This window comes from Castor canadensis, chromosome 2 (assembly GCF_047511655.1).
Source record: "Castor canadensis chromosome 2, mCasCan1.hap1v2, whole genome shotgun sequence".
In the NCBI taxonomy this organism is placed as follows: domain Eukaryota; kingdom Metazoa; phylum Chordata; class Mammalia; order Rodentia; family Castoridae; genus Castor; species Castor canadensis.
In genome coordinates this window covers 128916518-128938704 of record NC_133387.1, presented here as the reverse complement: position 1 = coordinate 128938704, position 22187 = coordinate 128916518, and the positions used below count along the sequence as shown (strand labels likewise).

The following is a 22187-nucleotide window of genomic DNA, read 5'->3' as shown; positions in this document are numbered from 1 at the left end:
TTTTTCCATGCTGCTAGTTAGGTATTGAAATATGAAACCATAGAAAATAAGTAACTTAGTATTAATTATGGGCATTGATACAAGTATATCTTCCCTTTATTGTTTAAGTGTATTGAGTCAAATTACTTTGCATGCTTCTTTTGCTGATTAAATTAGCTTTCTGTATGTTTAGTATTACTTTTTACCTATGAGCACATAACTTGAGTTACTTTACTGGGTTTTCCAAGTTCATATCTAATTTTTTGCTTGATGTTATGAAGTTGTGTGGCTTCTAGAAAATCTAATGGTGATGTTAAATGTATTTTTAATAATAGAAAGGAGGGAGTGACTTTAAGGATTACTTTTAAAGAGATAAAGGACATGAGTTCAAAGGAAATGCAGTGTGTCACTTGCTCTGGGTCACATGACCTCTTAGAAGCAACCCCTAAGAGTCTTAATCCCTTGTTCTCTCCTGTACACAACCACTGCATCACCTCTTTATTTGGGATCCGAACTGAGCTTCAGATTCTTTTAGTGAAAACTTTATGTAGAATGGTCTTCTCTTTTCTCCTGGAAGCCTAGTACCTTTTCCTTCCCCCTCACTTTTGTGTTCATTCACAAACTCCGACACAGAGACCCCATGGAAGAGCCTTGCATGGTGTGGAGTCATTTACAACAGGGAAACGCCACCAGTTGTCCATCACTTTTCACGTGCTCTCTTTATGGGCAGGTCCCGGGCAGACATTCCACCCTGGTTTAAAATGTTGCACTTGTACCATATCTGCAACCTCAACAAAGAGGCGCACATCCGATTTGCTTCCTCTGCCCAGAGACTCCCATCCTCTTTGTGCTCTTTTCTAGATTTAGCAAAATTCAATGGTGGTGCTAAATCAATTTTTTCTAACTTTCAGGGGAGAAAACACTAGCAGAATTGTATTTTCTAGGGAAAGCCGTGTGTAAATGAGAAACTGAGGAGAGAGCTCTGCTGCTCTCCTGTGGCCTGGCTCCTACACGCTCTACCCATATTGTCTCCTGCTTCTATATTAATTACAGCTTGCATTATCAGCTGTGAGTCTGCAGCCAGCAAATAGAAAATACGGCCCCTGGAGACAGAGCTTCTTGTATCTCTTTTCCATCTCCTTCTATTGTGCTCCACTCAGGATTCACTGCTTTTCTCCTGGTAGCACTGCTCTTTAACGCAATTATGGAAGAACAAGAAGAGGGTCATCTTTGACTCCCAATTACTAAAACCGGTGGGAATAGAAACATGTCTCCCCTTGCCCTGGGGTGTCTTCACCATGCTTCTGGCTTGAGAACAGGACATGGATTGTGGAATGCATGTACACACCTGAATAATCTGCACATATGCACACAGAGAGCATTTCTCTTTAGTTTTCCACATACGGCATGTATTTTTGCATGGTTTTGTATGCCACTTTGGTTTCAGGATTCACTAAACTTCTGCATATAATTTGGCAGAAAGCCAGAGATTTATTCTTGAAGGATGTAAGCTTGGAAATTATCTAAGAGGAAAAGGAAAAAGGAGTTGTGATACAAACAAATATTTCAGTCGAGTAACAAACAGCATCATGCTCTATGCTGCCCATGTAGGTTACAATTTTTTATGACCAAGAAGGACCAATTTTTAATTGACTATATTATCACTGTGTATTTTTATATGTGATCACATCACCATAAACAGCAGATTTGGGGGTCCCCACAGGGACCTACCTGTTCTTTCCTTCTTTAAATTAGATCAGTGTTGTGTGATGTTCCTTCCTTATTTCAGTTCCTTAAGCCAAAACCTAATGCTTTAGACATATGGAAATAGATGTGATACTATGTGATACTCTTTCAAGAGAACATTTTTGAAGAGCAAAGAGAGAAGAGGGAAGACATAAGGGAATGGTAGGTTAGTAATGAACTTGAGAAAATTTGGGACTGAGCTGAAAAACAAAGATCTAACTCGTTTGGAGAAACCACTTGGTCTTAAAGTAATTTTGGTAGATGTGGCTAATTTTCTCCCTTCCCCTCATTCTTTAAAAAATATCTCTACAGAAAGCCATTGAAAGAAATACACAGAATTAATGAGACTGGACTTTAAAACTTAGCACAGATTTCACCAAGTGAGACAAATGAATGTTATTACAGGAACCCCTGAAATCACTGTACTGCCTAAACAGAAAGATTTGTTCCAGCTTCATTTGAAAGATTATATAATAGCTATTGGATGACATTTGCCTTAAAACAGAGTTTAGGTGTTAGTGGTTAATTATTGTAATTTTCATGAGGGGTAAGGAGCTTTTATAGCAGCTGGCTTAATAAAAAGCCTGCAGTGCATAAAATTAACATCACTGGCTGTGTACACTGAAAAGTTTAGCTTAGGTGAATTTGTGGCAGTTATTCCTTTTTCTAAAAAAAGGCTCTAGCCTGTGTTGTTGCAGAGCTAAACTCTAAACTCATGCCATTGTATTCTCTCTCTCTCTCTCTCTCTCTCTCTCTCTCTCTCTCTCTCTAGTGTGTGTGTGTGTGTGTGTGTGTGTGTGTAATTCTTCTAGCTCTTTATCTGATTATCACCCAGCAAACAGCTGACCGAAAAGACTGCAAAGCTTAAAGAGTTCCTGTAGTCTGTCTGCCTTTAGCTTGCAACTATTGGAGTGGGTTCTAACTTAGATAAAAAAGACAGCTAACAGGAGTGACTTTGTCTTAATACAGGCAACAGAGAGCTTGGCTTTTATTTTATTCTACTCAATTTCATTCCCTAATGTACTTCCTACATATCTTTATTTTGGAGAGCTATTCCTGGCTGTATTTATGGTCATGAAATCTCTGCTTAAGGTTTTCACTAGGAATAAGTGGCTTGCCTGGTGGCAGTGCCAGTAGCATTGTATGATGTAGATGTTATTAATCCATAGAGTTCTGGATTATGTCACCAGCTATCAAAAATGCCAAATATTAATTTACAATCAGTTTATAGCAGATCTGTAGGGAAAATGTCTTTTGCTATTGTTGTTCCAAAGATTTCCTTACTGTGTCTCACCTTGGCCTCTGGCTTTATTTCGGTAGTATCTTGCATGCCATCAGTGGGCACATTGAGAAGAATTACAGGCTGAGAGTTTTCCTAATGAACTATGAGTAATGGTAACTTGACAAGATTACTTTCAGATGGTCAAGAAGTTTGCTTGTTGCCTATATGCTTACCAATCTATCTGAATCCTCTTTTACCAATTTGGGTAAAAAGCAGTGGTATATTTTGAGAGTTTGATATTTCTTTAAATAGTTGTTCCTTCCTCTTTGTCCCCCAAAGAATTGCCAGTAGGTTTGTGGGCTTAGTTGAAGTTGTATACAGGTGACAAGTGCACAGCTTTGGCCTCAAGGCTGCTACATTTCAAGTGTGGTTTCTGCCCTCTGTTTCTGCCAGAGGAAATTCCATGTCTTGCCTGCCTTCATGTGGGCTGATAAAGTCCTTCCTGTACATTAGAATTCCTGTTTGCCTTTAAGCAAGAGCAGGGTATTGGAAATGATCAGGAAGGGGAGGAGGAACAAAAGAAGAATACACTCAGCTCAGTGGTATGAGTAACTTTCAGCTTGCCTTACATGCCCTCGAAATAAATCTGGTTTTTAGGAAAAATCACTGCTCAGCCATTTCAAACTTCCAAGAAACTCATGTAAAAGTCCCAGCCGGCTTATGAGATGGCAAGTAGCTCATATGTGTTTCATTTTAAAATTATTTTTTGTGCAAACTGAGCATAGATTAACTTATTGTGCATCAATGCAATGATTACCATTCATCTGTTGGTTATGGAATCTATCAGTTGGTGACATTTTGAGTGTTCATACAGGCCATAGTAGGGTAACGCATTTGAAAGATCTGTAGGGCTGCCCTCTTGAACGAGTGCTTTTTTAAGGGAGCCTTTGATTTTTGTAGATGTTAAAATTCTGAAGTCTTTAGTATCCAAGGGCATTGGGAGATCTATTTCTTGGAAATAGACCCTTTTAGGTAATATTTTCTTACTTCCAAAATGACCTTTATTGTGGTTTACATTTGTATATAGTAAAATGAACCCATAAAAGTGTGTATTTCAGCTGGGAGCCAGTGAGCCTAGCTATTCAGGTGGCAGAGATCAGGATAATCAAGGTTTGAAGCCAGTCCAGGCAAATAGTTCCTGAGACCCTATCTTGAAAATATCCAGCATAAAGCACGGCTGATAGAGTGGCTCAAGTGATAGGGTATCTGCTTAGCAGGGGTGAAATCCTGAGTTCAAATCCCAGGACTGCCACCCAAAAAGTATATTGTAGTTGGTTTTAACAAATGTACACACCATCATAACTATCAATTGAGTTCTAGAGTGTATTTCCTTCTTTTTTGTACCTATAACTGAAAACACCACACTGTGTAACATGCATGCACGTGTGCCTAATTCCACAAATGTTAATATGTACACTTTTTTTGTCTCCCTCTGCACCTGTCCTCTTGGTTCCTCATTTATGCCTGAAATGGTGACTGTGGGAAAATTCCTTGGCATCCTGACATCAGAACCCTTCATCTTGGCGAGACCATGATGATGCAACCTCCACCCACTCAGCAGGCACCCCAGGACCCTCCAGTGGGGGCCATGCCTCCCAGAGTGGAGACAACAGCAGCGAGCAAGGTAAAAGGTCAAGCACCTTCCCAAGTGTCAAGTACCGTGACTAAAATAACTTCTGTATTTTGTGAGATCAGTACATCTGCCTCTGTGTGATCAGGAGAGTGTCAGGTTAGCACTAATTAGGAAGACAGTATTTCCTCTTCCTAACTTGAAAGACTAAAGTCAAAGTGAGCTGCCTAATCTTTGAGTAGGCATAGCAATAATAATTGATTAGTTCTGCCAATTATTTAACAAATTTGGTTATCTGCACTTCACTCTGGTACTTGTAAGTGGAAGGACAGATCTACTACCATAATTTGGTAGTCTGAATTATAATTTCTCATAATATCAATTATAACACTTGTGTGTAATTAAGTAATTATGCCTACAAAGCACCTGACATGCAAAAATCTGTTCTTGTTAGGTGTAGAGATACACAGGAAATTTTATACGGAATCTTACCCTGGGAAGATGGATTTTTTTAATTCTTAGGAGACAATTTGTCCCTATTTCCATTCAGCTGATATGGTGACTTTTGTCACAGTTCCTAAAAATTAGAATAATCAGAGGGCAAGGTGACAGCAACTGCTGGTGTTAAGGAAGCCTACTGCAATTTGGAATGAATTTTACCATTTAAAACTCACCTATTGCACAGAGAGCAATTATACATTGGTGGGGATGCCTCTTCTATGACTAAAGTGATAATTTAGAAGAAGATGCATTATTGAATGGGGGCCAGTAAAGTGTATAGATTTTACTTCTTAATATTTTACATTAGATGGTGTCTGATCTCCTAGGTCTACTTCATCTCTATTATGACTATGTTTATGGCCACAATATTTAAGCATTAGACTGGCTTCCAAGTAAGGAGAGTTTAACAGCTTAAACTATACTATATATACCACTTTATAGGAGGTGGTTGATACAGGGTGGGTGTCTTCCCTCCTCCGTGTTTCTGGCCAGGGATTTTTGGGTTTGCTGGGTTTCTAGGAGAGTCTAGAAAAATGTTCTTTCTAGGACGCCATTCACTTGTGAAGTTAGAATCTACCTTTAAGCAAGTTGCAGTGGATACAGATGAATGCTGTCAAATGACCAACTGTGGAAGAACTTGTGAGTTGTACCTACTTAGGTTTTATATGCTGCTTTCATTGCACCAATTAGACTATCTATAAAAAGAAACTAAATTACAACATAGATAACTTGTACATAGATTCAATGGGTCTGTAATACAATGACTTACGATGGTTTATGTTGCAGTGGACTCCTTGGTGTGGTTAAATCCAGAAAGCTTTCTATGAATCACTCTATCACCTCCCCAAATTGCAGCAATACAAAGGGTGAAATGTATCTATTAACACAAACAAAACACCCTATACATTGTACGGGGTTGGGGGGAAGAAAAAGCAGCTTTAATGGCCTAATGAGGCTATCTTGCAGAGACTTCTTGTGTGTGAGGCTCACTTTGACCTTTCACTTTGCTCAGGAGTTCAGTGCTTCATTTTTCACATTCTTGCAATTACGTTAACGCTTCAAGCATTTCTGACTCCAAGTCAGCTGGCCACACCAGGCATAACTCAACACTGTGAGTTTTTCTCCTCTCTGTAGATTCATTAACAGGTCACCAAGGTCCCAACTGAAATTTAAAACTGACTGGTTCTGTTGGGTTAGCTGAGTTATGGTGAGAGGACAGCAGGAAGGGACATAGAGAAGAGGAGGAGGGACAGAGGAAACCCTGGGATTTGGAGCAGAAAATGATTACAGCAGCAGGCAAAGCATGGGTTTTCACATTTTGGTTAGTTAGTTTTGGTTTTTTTGGGGTTTTTTTTTTTTGGTAAGGAAAAAAGAAGAGCTATGAGACTGATAGGTTGGGCAGAAACAATGCACACAGAAGTCTATGCTGTGGGTAGCCGCACCCATTTATCCCATGTTGAAGGATTTGATTCCTGAAGGATTTTGTTCTTTTAATCATATCTCTGTGGGATTAAAGTGTAGACACCGTAGCTTATGTGCACAGGCGCTAGGAAGTCAGTCTTTTTACTGTGTTAATGCTTGAGCGGGAAGGAAAAGTGATTCCTATGAAATGGATAATTTGTCTTTTTTATAGCAGACTAAATTTGGAAGGCCAGACTTGAGTGTATTTTGTCATTCTCACTCTCATATTAGTCTTTTAAACATGTTTTTGGGATATTTTAATATTTTGTCCCTCTGAATTATCCAGAGTAGCTTTCAGTGAGAAAGATTAATTATCCGCTTCAGGGCAAAGTCAACAGAGATATTGACTGACCTCAGATACGCTTATCACAGGTTAAATCTTAGGGTTGATGTATAATGAAAACCTGGTACGGAAATTTATGTTCTTTGTATGAAATATTATGTTTCGGTGGAAAGTAAGTTTGCAGTTTAGAAAAGAGTTTTCTTGCTTATTCAGAACTTATTAGCACAACAGGCATATGGAAAACTGTAAAATGATTCAGTTTCAAAACAAGTTATGATAAACAGAAAAAATAAGGATGAATTGTACTAAACACAATGTTTTCATACACATTTTAAATTAAACTTTAATAGCCATATGCTATTAAACAATCCATGCATTTATGTTGTTTATAATTTTTGTGAATATTTTTAGTATAATGATTCATACAAATCTTTACTTTGGAACCTAAAAATACCTCATTTTATGAGCTGATAGTGAAAGAGCTACAGTTACACAGGTGAAAGGTCATCTTTTCCTCTTTAGTGTTTATGCAAGAAACTGAAAGGAGAAAAAAATCAAAAATTTAAAATATTGTAAGAAATAAATTTGCTGTCACGTAAAACCTGACTTTACTGTATCTTTCCACAGCAAATGCCTAGCCATGAACTATATAAACATGAACCAGACTTTTCATTCATCTCATTTCTTTTGCTAAAAGCAGCCAAAGGGAGGGCATTTGTCTTGTTAGTCACATTAGAATGACGAAGGAAATCTGGTTTTTCAAGGGTAGAATTAGGGCGCAGATTCAGGGCTCTGGGGAAGTCACGGGCCCTCTTTGTGTCTGGCTTCCCCTCAGTAAAATGGGGCTTGATAATAAGGATTGGGACCCCTAATTCTGTACCTGCTGAGTCAAAAGCTGCTTTGTGTTTCATTGTGTATTTTGCCAGAGTAAAGACTAGGAAGCGGCGTCCTTGTTTCTGGAGCACTTTGAGAGCCTTAAGTGAGAGGCACAGTATATGAACAAAGTATTCTTATTATTGGTGGGTTTGTGTGGCTCCCATTAGGGCTGATGGGAGTTTCGAGTGTGAATTGGCAAGAGAATAGCCCCCTCAGTGTTCAGAACACATGAAATTTACATTTTTTGCAGAGCTGTAATTGAGATGGTGACAAATTGGAGAATGTTGATGAACCTTTGTTTTAAGCATCTTGTGCCAAGTTTGTTTTATTTTTCCTGGTTTGAACAATGGTATGGGTTCAGCAGCAATGAATAAAAAGGGTAGAGTAAAGATAACTTTGTATTTCAATATTTTGATGTGCCAATATGAAATAAATTGTCTTAGGCAAATGGAATATGCTGTTTTAATCATTAGCTATGCATGAAAGAAAAATTGATGTTGACATCTCTGCTGTAAAATCGTTGTAATGGGGCCGTCCTTACAATTCATTTTTGTAAAATTCATTTTGTACATTTTGCAGCAGTTGAACAATCCCTGTACTGTGAATAGGCAGGATTCCCAGAAATACCGAGACAGTTGGCCCAGTAACTGCTGAGCTCACACGCACACCACACACACGTTAACCATACTGTTGCCAGCCCTAGCTTAACCTACATACATTGGCACTCCAGCATCTCTGTCTCTAATCTTCAGGACCCAGAGCAGTGGAGGCCAGCATGCGTCCTTTCCACTCTGCTGCCCCCCCCACCCCCCCCACTGAGGTCCCCATCTATCACCCAGGCAATGAGGCTAGAATTCCACAGCTAGATATTTATTCAGTTATTATACAGTGCTGTAGCAATCAGGGAGTGGAAATGTACAACTATCCCCTTCGTAGGGAAGAGAAGTGCTTACAGGCAAGCAAACGCCTAAGATACTATTACACTTTGGAGTTTAAGTTGTATTTTTAAATAGTGTTTTTCCCCGCCCACCCCCCAAATATTCAAGTTGTATATTTAAAGGAGGAAGGGGGAAACCTTCAAACGCACTTACTGTACGTCCTGAATATATTCTACTGGGATTTCTTATTCAGTCTAGGGGAGCTCTGTCAATGGAGTGTTTTCATAGTGGCAGCAATCCCTTTAAAATAACCCTAAATACAATATGACAGATGCCATCTGGCATCATCTTTTGCTAGTTGCTTTTAACTTTTATTCTTCATAGAGCTAAGTTCATCCCAAACTGGTCACTTATTCTTATGATAAATACAATGACATTTCTTTTCCTTCCTGTCCTCCTAATGGTATCAGTTTTTTTCTGAGACTATAATTGAGAGTTGAACATGACCACAAAAGAAGCTATTGTATATGGAATACTAATATTGCATTTTCTTTCTCTTTTTCCCTCCAAATTAAAAAAAAAAAAGAAAAAGAAAATCATCCTTCAATCATCCGCACTCAAATAATTTCTGTTGATTTTCTTAGGACTTTTTAGAGTAGTAACCAGTAGAAATAAAAATTAAAGTCTTCTAATAAATAAATGCTCTAGGAGCATGTAATGGTGCCCATAAATGCTTAAAAGCTTTCTTTAATTGCTGTTAATTTTGAGTAATTTCTTCCTATATGTATCAACTTACTTGAAAAACCCAGAGTTGGGATTTCTAGATTTTTTTTAACTTAGTCATGTAAAGGGATGTCTCCTGATAGCAGTTAGAGTTTAATTTAGAGTAGTAATTAAACTTGAATACTGCCTCATAAACAAAAGATAAACAATAAACCAGCCACGTTCCCTGCTGTTTCATAGCTTTCTTTCCCAGATGTTTTAGGCTGATAATTTTTACACAGTGAACTACCTAACGTGGAGTTTTGTGGACAGAGGTCAAAATGAGTTTTCTTTTTAGCTTCTGCTTCTTCTTCTTCTTCTTCTTCTTCTTCTTCTTCTTCTCCTCCTCCTCCTCCTTCTTTTTATTTTTTGGTAGTCTTTTTTACCACTCCAAAAAAGTGAAGTGTAGGGGATTTTCCACTATTCAGATTTTTTTGCTTTCATGATAACTATAGCACTTTTTCTTAGATATCACTCATTGCATGTTTTTCCTTCAGAACTAATCTGGTCACAAATGTCATTCCCACTTAGTAATAGAAGAGGAACACCTTTTTATTTAAGTAGAATCTGGGTAACAAGTCAAAGAGAGACAAGCTCTACAATGGAGATTTTTCCCTTCTGCCTTGTCCCCCACACATGTCCACCCTCCACCAGTGTCACTGTGCAGCTGTTCTCTTCCTTGGGCTACAGGGTGTCTCTGTCCACCTCTGGGTCCTTCACTGTCAGCCATGATCTTTCTAATTGTCAGGTACTAGTTGGTCGTTCAATGAAGAGCCATGTTATTTTCACTGGGTGGGGTAATTACTGAGAATCGCTGCACTGCAGACAGAGGGTTACTTTCATGATCCCATTAGCGTAAGAGGGGTAAATTATTCATGCCAAGTGAGGATTCTATGGGGAAAAGCACAGTCAATGCACATAGTTCTTAAATGTATCCCTTTCTGCTCTGAGACTAAATTCTTGTTGGAATCAGTTCTCAGACGTTTACGGGAAAGCTCTCGTGGCGTGTTAGACGCCGTTCGTCTCTCTCTGTTTGCGGCGCTCTCAATAGAGACCATCTGGCGAGGATCCAAAAGGTGATTAAACGAAATGATCAGCTCTTGTTGCTGTGTTACATATCCAATACTCTGGATTAAAAAACATGACCCACGACAGTCAGGCGAACGTCACGCCTCTCCCCCTCCCCCCGCCCCTCTCCCTAGAAGAATTCAGATGGTCCACAAATGTGTGTGCCATCTTTGTGTCCTTATGGCCCGTAATCATGAACAGGCTGTGCAAATGGTTCTTTCTGTAGCACTGTCTGTTCCAGCAGCATAGAAGCATTTCATATTAATTGGGTCAGTCTAATATTCATATTGACATGGGGAAAAATTCCTAAAATTTATTCTTATAGCAGACAATGAATATGTGTGCTTTCTGCCATGAAAGGAAGTGAAATCTGACAGCTGGCTTGTGCAACTGATTAATTTTTCCTGAAACTGGAGAAAATCAAAGCATGAAAAACCATCCTTCTCTGCAAACAGTGCACAACCCTTAGAACTAAACAAAATGGGTTGGGTGGGGGGGCTCTTGAGGATGTGTGGAAATGAGCTCTGGTGTTAACGCTGTAATCAGGGATGAATTTACAGTGTCATTCAGAAGAGCCCTCTGTTCCCATAAACAAGCCGGTAATCATGCTTGCCTCCCCTCACTGGGATCAGCTCTATGGGCTTCTGAAGCTTGGGTATGTCACCGCTCAGTTGCTGCGTCTCAAGTCAGATTCCCAAGGTTGGAAAGGAAATGTTTTATTATGAGGACACCCTGCTAATAAGCAAGGTAAATTTGACCAATCATTTCCTGACAGAGCTAAGGTAGAAATGCCAAGATCTGTGGCTGAGGGGCAGATGTATCTTATCTTTGGGGGTTTGCCAAGTAGAAATATAAATTGAACAAACCAGACATTGTGAGGAAGCGATTGAAGAAATAGTGAGATGAGGTCTTGGAATGAAATATATATGTATATTTATAACAATGCTGTGAACCGCTTACACATCACATTTGCATAAACCTGAACTGTGATTTTTTTATTATTATTATAAGGGGGCAGTTGACAGTATGTTAGTTAAGGTCTTCAAAATACAAGACTAGTCCTCATTAGGTTATCCAGAGAGTCTAGCTGACTATTTAGTACTGTGCAAATTGCCTGTGACTGATAGTACAGGCTAAATTCCAGCAGTGTAAATGTCAAGAAGATAAAGAAAATTCTCAAAAACCGCTTGAAAACATCAACGTCCCTTGTCAGCCACCCTTTCTAAGGGCAAGAAAAGCACTAAGTAAGAAATACAGAGGGCCACAGTCCTCAGACAGGGGAAGTAAGGTCCCCCTAGAGTCTGCATGCAGCAGATGAAAGGGGCTGGAATAGCCTTGAGGGTCTTAAGGCTATTATAGGGCAACTCATGGGTTACCATGCTGATTTTTCAATTGCTTTTTGGCTGAACAGTACTTGTTGAAGCCCTCCAAAGCATCCAGCACAGCGTCCGTCCCGTGCTTTGCACCGGGTATAGTAACCATGTTCTCTTCTTCTGTTCATTGGCTTTTTGCTTTGCAAGAATAGTCTGTAATGAAGTAATATTATGCATGCCCCCCTCCTATTTCTACTGGAAGGGAGTTTCTTGACATCCTTATTTTTTGTTTGTTTATTTGTTTGTTTTTCAGGGAAGGGTAGGGAAGAACTTTTTATTCATCTTAACATGTTGACATCTGTTTTTAATTTGACCTTGAGAAATAATATTTTTTATGTCCCAGCAGATGATCATATAAAATACTTTAGTCTACTAAAATTTATCCCTGGGTAGTCTTGAGCTATTTATTAACTTTCTAGTGACTTGCAAGGAAATCTAGTTCCTTATTAAAATGAAAGTGAACCAGTCAGTATCCCTGCTGGGCAATGACAAGGTCTTTCAGCTGGCTGGAAAGCAGAGGTCTTGAAAAAGGGAGATCATAAAAGGACACCTAGAGGGAATGTGTACTCATCTGTCTTCTCCCTGGGGAATTCTTACCTGCAAATCCCATCCTGATGCCATCTCCCCCATGAAACCTTCCTGATGTGCCCAGCCATGAGGCCAGTGCTCCTGTCTATGTACCCCTGTGTCTCGTCCACTTCTATTTTAATACATTTCACATTACTCATCTATTCTGCATTGGTAAGTCTACCTTTGAATCTACAAACAGAATCTACAAATTTCACCTTCTTTTTTTTTAAAGGTAGAAAAATTGATCAAAACTTTGTGCCTATTGATTCTGTGATGTGTGTCTAGACACAAATGAAGCATTCCAAATGTATTTATACATTTATTAAAATCCCGTTACATTCTTAAGGGATAGAACTTCTTTTGTTTTATTGACATTTTGTTGTACTCATTACTGCCTCAAGTAAGTCAATAGACCTATCAGTTCAAACTTAGAATTCTTTTGGATATTGATAGGTTCTTAAATTTTAAATTTGTTATTTATCCTTTAATGTTATGTTAAATTATGTACATATGGTGACAATTTGGAAGTGAGATTTCTTTTCATTATGTTAGCTATACAAGAGCGTATAGATAGATGAGTGTCTTTAAATGTAACAGTAAATCTAATTGGTGAAATTGCTTAAAGTGGCAAAGATTTCCCATGGATGACCTCAGGGTCCATTTTGCTGGTATTCCTTGTTCAGGATGGTATTGATTTTTGGTCTTCACATACAAATAAAGAGGCTGAAAGTCATTTTCAAATATTTAGGACTCACACGGTTTTGCTGATTTTCTACATCTGTCCTCCAGTTTTTCATAATTTGCTTTTAGGCAAGCATAATTATTTTTTGGTGATGTGAGCAAAACTTTGTAGTGAACCCTTTCATCTGTGTAGGTTACAGTCTTGCACTGTGAGCCAAGGGACCTGGATTCTAAGGTCGTGTTTGCACTGAAAAGGGAACAGACCCAGCAGACAGACCTGGGTTCAGGTCCCAGTTTTATTTGATGTCTGCTACTTTTAGTTTCTCCATCTGCAAAGTGGAGGAAAAACTGTTGCCCTCAAGTTGTCCTGAAGATTATACTGAACAGGATTCCCTAGGTTCAGCACATTGCATTGCCTGGAACCAGTCGTTGTTAGTCCTCTGTCCTGGGATGAAACTAATTAGCCGTATGACCTTGGATATGTCCCTTAATCTTTTTGGACTTTTGCTCACCTAAAAAAATAAGATTGAATTAGGTGTCAGGCTTCTAGGCATCTAATGTTTAAGTTCATAGTTCTCATTTTTTATCTGTATATTTTATCTTTCAATATCAGAAGGGTTGCTAGGTTTTCATTGGGGTGGAACAGGCACATTTTATGCCCTTGATTTACAGTATATAGTGAGATAGTATTTTTTTTTGTTCAGTGCTGGGGATTGAACCCAGGGTTTCATACATGGTAGGCAAGTGCTCTTCCAGTGAGCTATACCTCCCCAGTTCAGTTTTTTTTTTAACTTGTTTTTGGTTCAGGGGAGCTTTTTTTTTTTTTTCTTCTCAGTTTGCAAAGAAAATAACTAGGCATCAGAGTTTATGTTCTGTGAATTGTAGAATGCCAGAATTCACATGTAGGACAAATTAGTTGGTAGTCTTGGTATGGGAAGGATGTTCTTTTTGCACAATATTAGGAGGCACTTTGTAAACACAAACAACAAGCAGCTTCTCCATTATCTGTTATCTAATTACACCCCTCTGCTGGAATTTCTATGCTTCACAGGTAGATAAATGATAATCCTTACAGAGGGTCAGGCTCTCCCCTCTCTTGAAATGTATTCCAAATCATTCCAAGACAATCTAATTACTGATCAGGAGACTTAGGGTTAAACACATTTCACTAAGTTCTAATGATTTAAGAACTGTTAATTCATATGGAATATATAAATGATTACCTCTAGCCAGTAGAATATCTGCATACTCAGAACATTTATTACTTAACCCGTCCTGCCAGGCAGAGATGTTACTGGTGACTCAAAAGCAAGCATTTCTTTTCTTTTTTTAAATTTAAAGATTTATAAAAGTAGACTAGGAGTGTAAAATTTCATATTTCGCCTTCCAACTAACATTTGTAATAAATGCCATACACCAAAATAAAACTTCTAAAATTTCTATGTACTAAATGTGAATGATGAAGAAAAGATGATAAATCATTGATTATTGGAAGCTTGTGGACATCCTTTTCTGACAGATTGCCACACCTGGAGACTGACATGTAGGTACACACACCTGTCTGGACACAAGAATCAATCTCTCAAGATCTTATTATCTAAGTGTATACTGCTCAAACTCAGTCCGCAAAGATCTTCATTGAGAAATGCACTCCAGTAATAAAAACATGGAAGTCACAAGGGTCTTCAGTAGCTTATCTTCTCCCAGGAATGGAGGAAGGAGAGCACCATGGCAGGTGCAGAAATAACTCCTACATGGCACGTGTTCTTTTACAGGGGCACAGACTGAGGAAAGGGTCTGAGGCAGGAGGCAGCAGGTGTAGAGAGAAGGTTGTTTGGGAGGCAGGTGGATCCAGACACTCCTTTCTACCATGCCACTGCAAAGCAACGACTTCTCTGAATATTAGCTTCTTAACGTGCAAAGTGGGAACAATTACCATCTCTTAGGCTAATTGTATATTTAATATACATTGGCTTTTTTAAAGTATAGCTTGGTGACTGATGGTGGAATGCAAAGAATACTCATTTAGTGACCATGTGTGCCAAACCCTATCCTTTGTGCTACAAATAAAAGCAAAGAAGATGTGATTCCTTTCCTCAGCAAGGTTAGGCAATTCAGTAAGTAATACAGGAATGCAAGTAAATAACCATGTATGCTTGATACTGTATTTAAGGTACAGGTTGTAAAGTATTTTGGAAAAAGGAGTGTTTAATGCTATCTGAAATATCTGTGGACAGCTTCACAGAATGGGGGAGGCTTTAAATGTTTTTTATGGCTTTTGGTGGGGGTGTTCCAAGTAAACAAGGCAGGGTGGGTGTGGGGAACAGGTGGAACAGCCAGTGCAAAGACCCGCAAGGGTGAAGCTATATGGTGTGCATGCAGCAGCAACCAGGCTGCTGTTTGTGAGTGAATGCATGATAGAATGAGAGGCTGGAGAGATGAGGGGGAGGGTCTATATAAGATTTTTACATACCACGCTAATAAGCTTGGACCTAATCCCATAGAGCACTGTTTACCAACATGCTCCTAACAGGCATGTACATGCAGATTCCCTGGCAGGCCACAGACATCCCAAGTCTGGATTTCCAGGGAAATCCTTGGGAATCTTAATTTTTAATCCATGCCCCAGGGAAAGCCTGTTCTGGGATATGGGGAACCTATTAAAGAAGTTTAAGTGAAAGGCACTTATGATAAACTTTATATTTTGAAACAGCTCTTGTACAATATGCAGAATGCACACAAAGAAAAGTTGAGTAAATGTAGAGTAAGAGTTAGCAGTGCAGAAGACAGAGGAGGGTTGAATCAAAGCAGTGCTGGTGGGGAGGGAGAGAAGACAGAGCCCAGATGACATGTGGGGCTCTCCCTGGGTGGAGGTGCCAGAGTCTAGGTTGTTTTTATTTTTGCTGCCATGAATTTTGAAGTATGGACATCTGTCAGCCAGTAGAGATGCCATTTGCACAAGCAAAGTTGTTGAGGTGGAAATGCTTGATGCATGTTGGTGAATAATGATTCTTGTTGGGATGCACAGTACTTTTGGGCAGTGTAGCATACTGGTTACAGACGTGGCCTCTGGCATTGATATGCCTGCCATTCAGTCCTTACCTCTGTCACTTGTCATGGACAAGTCTCCTGTCCTCCACTTTAAACCTATAAAATGAGAATAACAAATGATAACTAACATAATAGATTCGCAGGGATAGGGATTAAATACTGTGATTTATATGAAGTGACAATGATTTTATGTTTAGCTCACACTAAGTACACATTGTAATTTTTTAAAATTTAAAAGTTGCTCTTAAAATAGTTGAAAACTGACCTCATACAACTGAGATTATGATGGAGAATGTAAAAATAAAAAGTCACATTTATACCTGGGAAAGGAAAGGGATATTATGGGCTGGAAAGCATCTGTCTCCTTGAGCCCAGTCCTGAGCCCTGCCATGAGCCCCAGGCCCCAACTTCCTCTTGGAACTGATGCCTTTCTTCTGACCCACACCGCACATTTTCCTGGTGCTTTCTTGTGTTGCCTGGAGTTCTCTGGAGCTACAGTAGTGACACATGGCTCACTCATTATCCAGTGGGACTGTAAGATTCCTAAGGACAGTTTTCATATCTTAGGCATCTCCTTCCTCCCCTGCTCTCCATTGTGCTATGAAAATGTAGGAGACCTTCAACAATAATTATTATTTTTATGAAAGGAGAATCGGGTGTGTATTGTGCAGGGCGATGAATAGCAGGCTGGGGATTTGTGCTTTGTCTGGTGGGTAATAGGAAGCCAGTGAAGGTTGGTGAATGAGGGAGTGACATAGACACCTTCCTTTTGGATACCAGTGATCAGTTCTCCACTGTGTCTTCCAGGGTCAAAACAGCAGACCTATATGCTTCCCTGAAATACTGTCTGTATAAAAGAGTGGATATGCTTTTGAGTGAAGAAGTAAATTTCAAATAGCTTAAAAAAAAATACAACAAACTTTGACATTCTCCCTGGAGGTGTCCAAGCACTTAGATTATTGTGTTTCACGTTGGTCCATGTATATCACTTCATTCTAGAAATTTTCTCTTTCTTTCTGGCAACATGTTACTGATGGGAGTGGAGTGTTACCACTTCCCTTGATTCTGGATTTATATCCTGTGAAGTTATGTCTAATATTTCCTCATTTTTCTTTTCTTTTTTTTTTTTTTTTTGGTGGTACTGGATTTTGAACTCAGGGCTTCATGTTTGCTAGGCAGATGCTCCCACTGCTTGAGCTACTGTACCTCCTCACTTTTCTTTTTAAAATACTTTTGTATGAATCTTTCACATGTGAATAGTAGTTGGATTTTCGTGGACCAACAAAAATCATTGAACCTATGGGGGAGATCTAGGGGTTTTGGCTGTTTCCTTGACTTTGTGTCCCAGTAATGCCATGTTTTACTGCTTCAGTAAATTGCAGTTCCTTAATAAAAGACAGAGTATTCCACCCAACATCCACAGAATACACACTCTTCAGAGCAGCCATGGAACCTTCTACGAGAGAGATATCTTAAGACATAAAGACATATACCAAGAAACTATAATAATTCATGAAAATTTTATTAAACCACAATTGAATTAAACTCAAAATCAACAATGAGAGAAACTAAAGAAAATGTTCAAATACATGGAGACTGAACAGTTTGGTCTAGAGTGATCAGTGGGTCATCAAAGAAATTGGTGGTATTTTAAAAGTCCTAGAACCAAATGAAAATGAAAACACAACTTACTTGAACTTTAGGACAGTTAAGGAAGTGCTATGAGGGAAGGTGATGACTGTGAATGCCTTCATTAAAAAATCGGATCACCAAAATTAACCTAGTGACACCCTTAAGCCTTAGTAAAATATTAAGACAACCCAGAAGCAGTAGATGGAAAGAACCAGTAAATATTAAGGTGATAATTTTAAATGGAAAATAAAAGACAATACAATCAATGAAACAATCAGTTGATTGAAAATATAAACAGGATTGATAAACCCTTAGCCAACCTCAGTAAAAGAAAGAAATAACAGACCCCAAATCATAGAATTGACTTAAAAAAGGGATTACCACACCAATGAAATTTGGAGAGAATTAAAGAGTATTTCAAAATCTTATATTCTAATAAATTGGAAAATCTAAAATAAATGGATAGACTTCTAGATGCATTTGACTTACCAGAATTGTCCAGGAGAATATAAGATATATAAGCCAATCAATAATAAGCAATGAAATTTAAAAAGTAATAAAGACTCTCCTGTCCCTGTAATACTTGCTATTCTGGTGGCAGAGATCAAAAACATCTCAGTGAAGGCCAGTCTATGAGGTTTGGGGGTTAGGGAGAATCTTTCTGAACCAAAAAAGTTTGGATGTGGTGGCATGCACCTGTTATCCCAGTGAATGGGAAGTGTTAAAAGTGAAAGAAAGGCCCAGAATGGATAGGAGGGAAGATGGTGCATATGCCAGCACGGGGTTTATTGTGGTGAAGTGGCCTGAGGAGGGGTCCCAGCAAAAGAGCTGGAGGCCACCACTGCTTATACCTTGGGGTAGATAAAGAAGGTGGATGGAGAAGCCCCAGGAAGGTCACTTGGACTGGCTAATCCTCAATGACCCTCTGACCTTCCTGAGATAATGGCTTACAGGCAGGTCATTCCATCAGGGTCAGGTGAGGAGTTTCTAGTAAATGGCTTAAGGCAAATGTCTACTTTTATTCTGGGGAGTTTTCAGTAAGTCACCTACAAGGGGAAGGGGGTCCTCCAACACAGCTTCCTTTTGTTTGCCCTAACAGTCCTGCCTTTTGATTTATATAAAGGGAATGGGGCACTGAATGTTCCTCTGGCTACTTCCTGCTGAACAGGGGCATCACAGTCTCTTAAGTGGGGGGAGTATCAGCAGTGTCTTCTTGCTTCAAGAGACTGTAGTGAGCCTGTTGGAGGAATAGAACTGAATTGATCTGTTTTTGAGTATTGTCCTGGACAAAAGCCTGGAGCCTCTGGGAAACAGAGCAAAAAACTGTTTGAAGAAGGCAAGGTCACAATGGGGAAAAAAAAGGGTCCCAGCCAAGGGAAGACCCATGGTTTCCACAGTTCCCAGCTGTCTGTTGTTTGTTGTCAGAGATTGGCACCACATCCCCAAAGTCTCTTAGCGGCATCATGAATGATCCTGGACCCTCTTGTCTCCAAACTGTCTCCAAAGAGTCTCCTCTGAAGATTTTGTCAATTAACCATTCTGGTGAGTGAAAGTCCCTCATCGAGCTGTTCCCAGATGTCCCATGATGGAGGGGAGGCATCTGGCAGTTCAGTAGTGCCAATTAAGACCAAAATTTGAAGGCCACTGTTGGATGGAAGTCCAGTGATGGGGAGATGGTCTCTGGTGGAACCATCAAAGAAAGGAAAGGGTGGGGCAGCTAAAAAGGGGAAGAGACAAGCAGGGATGAGGGAGGATGGCTCCAGCCTAGGCTCAGGGTCTGAGAGTGAACCTGGGAAGAGCTGCTGCTGTCCACTGCTTTCAGTTGCCAAAGTGGAGAGTTGAGCTGACTCTACCGGTACTGGGTCTCAGCACCGAGGCACGATAGATAGAAATTCTAGGAGACCTAGAAACTGTCATGGAAGGACACACTTTTGTAAACTTTTATAGCATGGTTTTATTAACTTTTAGAAATGAGTTCACAAGATGCAGGAAATATGCCTATCTTCAGTATTTGGAAAATTATGGTTCCTGGGATATTTAAATATGCATTACTTAAAAAAGGAACTTTGTGGTTAGATTGCACCTTGGTGTAAAGCAGCATTTCCTCTAGTGTGGGAATTTTCAGATCACCTAATTTGCTAATGTGCATTTTAAGAGTGCAATTGGTGGAGACTCAACTTTCCAGACCCACTTAACCATTGAGGCTGCTTTCTTTCCTGACCTCTGGGGGCCAATCTTCCTCAGAACACACTCTGGAAAGCACTCTCCTCAACTGTGTCCGCACCGAAGCACCCTCAGACAGCTTTTTATGTCCTCAGGAGTCTTCTTGCATCTTGTATTTAAGAGGTGGCCAGCATGAGCTCAGGATCAATTTTCAGTTGTGTAAAGAGCAATTTCCTCTCTGGTCAGAAGTCTCGAAGACTTCGGCAGTCCTGACACACAATGTTGCCTTCCGCCGGCTTTCCTGGTAGTTAGACTTCATTGTATTAATCAAACATTGTGCTTCGAATGCTTCTTGAGTGTTTGACTCAAAGTAAGCAAAGTACGCTGGTGCCAGCGTACTTGTTTCTGACATGATCTGAATTAATGCCTAGCTTGATGCATAGCTTACATTGTACTTTCCTTCCTCAAAAGCAAACTTCTTTAAAAAATTATCCACTGAGTTGGAGGTTAAGTGCAAATCCATGGAGGGGTGAGGAGCAAAACCAACAATCTTTGCATGTTTCTGAGTGCATGACTTGGTTCTGCTTGATTTAGGAGATGAGCAGTGGGCTGGACAGCTCTCCATCTGTTGGGAGATTTCTGGGAAACTCACTGCAAAACCCCACCTTATCTGCATCTCACTGTCCTAGACCTCAAGTGTAGTGACTGCAGTGATCATATCTCCTGGTAATAAAATTTCCCCTGACTCTTCCTGTTGGAAGATCCTGTTGGAGGATCTTGGGAGGCATTTCTGTCATATTCAGGAATGTTCAGGCCATCCAAAATTTCTATTTCTCTGGGTCACTAAGTGATGGAAACCCTTCTCGATTCATACATTCTACAAGATTACCCTTGTACATGTGTCACACCCTATAAACTATAAGACAGAGAATTAGACTGGGCACATTTTGTCTCTATAGCTTGAACAAATGAGCAAGAAAGGTTTGTGATACAGTTGAGATTGTCTTTACTTGATGGTAAGAGAAAGTCTGATTTTTTTCTCCTTGTTTGTCAAGAACTTTTCTACAATATTTTGAATGCTTTATAGTCATTTAGCGGAGGAAATTACAGCACTTCCAGTGAATGTCCTTCTTATTTTGGAGACAGGAACATGGCTATATTTGGAGAACCAATGACTTTTAACACCATTAGTCAACTTGCAAGACTGAGAGTAGAAACATGAGTTTACTGCTCAGCCACACTTTTATGTTTTGACACTTATGAGCTATACATCCCAGCATAGGTGTCAGCCACTTAATAAAGGAGAATTTCCTGTTTCTTGTTCTAAAAGAAATTCTAGTTCTTTGCTTTCTGCCAGTATAAAGCATGAGTTGTGTTCAGCTGGCAATCGATAAATAGGTAAATGATTAAATAAATAAATAACCCCCGGTTAAAGTAAGAGTACAACAAAATATAGTATCAGCCTTTTAAAAAATCAGAGGAAAAAAATGGTCCCATTCTAGATTGATGTGTTGTTCCTTATGTTGTTATTTAAGGCAGAAATATCACAGAAGCTTCTTTCTGGATGTTGATAGAGACCTTGAACCCTGCTGCTCTGTAGGTGGATAGTAAAAGTGGAAAGAGAAATTCCTGGACATCTTGCAACATTTTTTTCCTAATGATAGTAGTCTCTGAAGCTGTCACCTTTTAACTTTTTCATCTGTATGGAGTTTGTTGGTTTTTTTATTTTTTGAAATTTTTGCTTAAACTTGTTGGCTTCTTTCAAGTTATGTTGCCTGGTAACATTTGCTTAGTTTTTATGGTACTCTTGACAGGAAGGAAGTAAAGAAAACAAGAACTGGAAAAAAATCAATCTTGATGATAGAGGGCCACTCACCTAGAGCTTGCTCCACAGGTCAGCTCAGAGTATCCCCCTCTTGCTAGCAAAGTAACTATATTTAGTTTGTGATAAGCACCCATTGCTGGAGAAAATTGTTCTAATTTAACAATTGGTTAGTGGCTACTAATTTGTAGCAACTTAGTAGGTGTTGTTAACATCAAATGAGGGTTTAGGTCCTCGTTAGTGATGTTTGACTGACTTGTCAATACTTCGGTCACCAATCTGTGATACATTTGTTAGGGAGAACTGAATAGTCATATGTACACGAAAACAGGTGCAAATCATGGCTTGAAATTCCTCCAACTCCTATAAACTTAAGGAAGAGTCTCTATGTGTTCTGGATAAATTATTTTTCAAAATTCAAATGCTTATAATTTTGTTCTTAAGAGCACAGACTTTGGAGTGACACTAAGGTCTGAATCCTGACTCTCA

At 39.3% G+C, this 22187-nt stretch overlaps 1 protein-coding gene across 13 annotated transcripts in view; it reads left to right on the top strand.

The window, feature by feature from the left end:
- Meis2 (Meis homeobox 2) overlaps positions 1-22187 on the top strand; it is a 202790-nt gene that overhangs the window by 12925 nt on the left and 167678 nt on the right. For 8 of the 13 annotated variants that reach the window (XM_074065622.1, XM_074065620.1, XM_074065623.1 and 5 more), the window contains exon 7: positions 4517-4631. In XM_074065622.1, coding sequence (XP_073921723.1) covers positions 4517-4631 — 115 coding nt within the window. Of the gene's footprint in view, positions 1-4516; positions 4632-5624; positions 5718-22187 lie in introns of all 13 variants that reach the window. The other 5 variants (XM_074065619.1, XM_074065616.1, XM_074065618.1 and 2 more) reach the window with 1 other exon arrangement.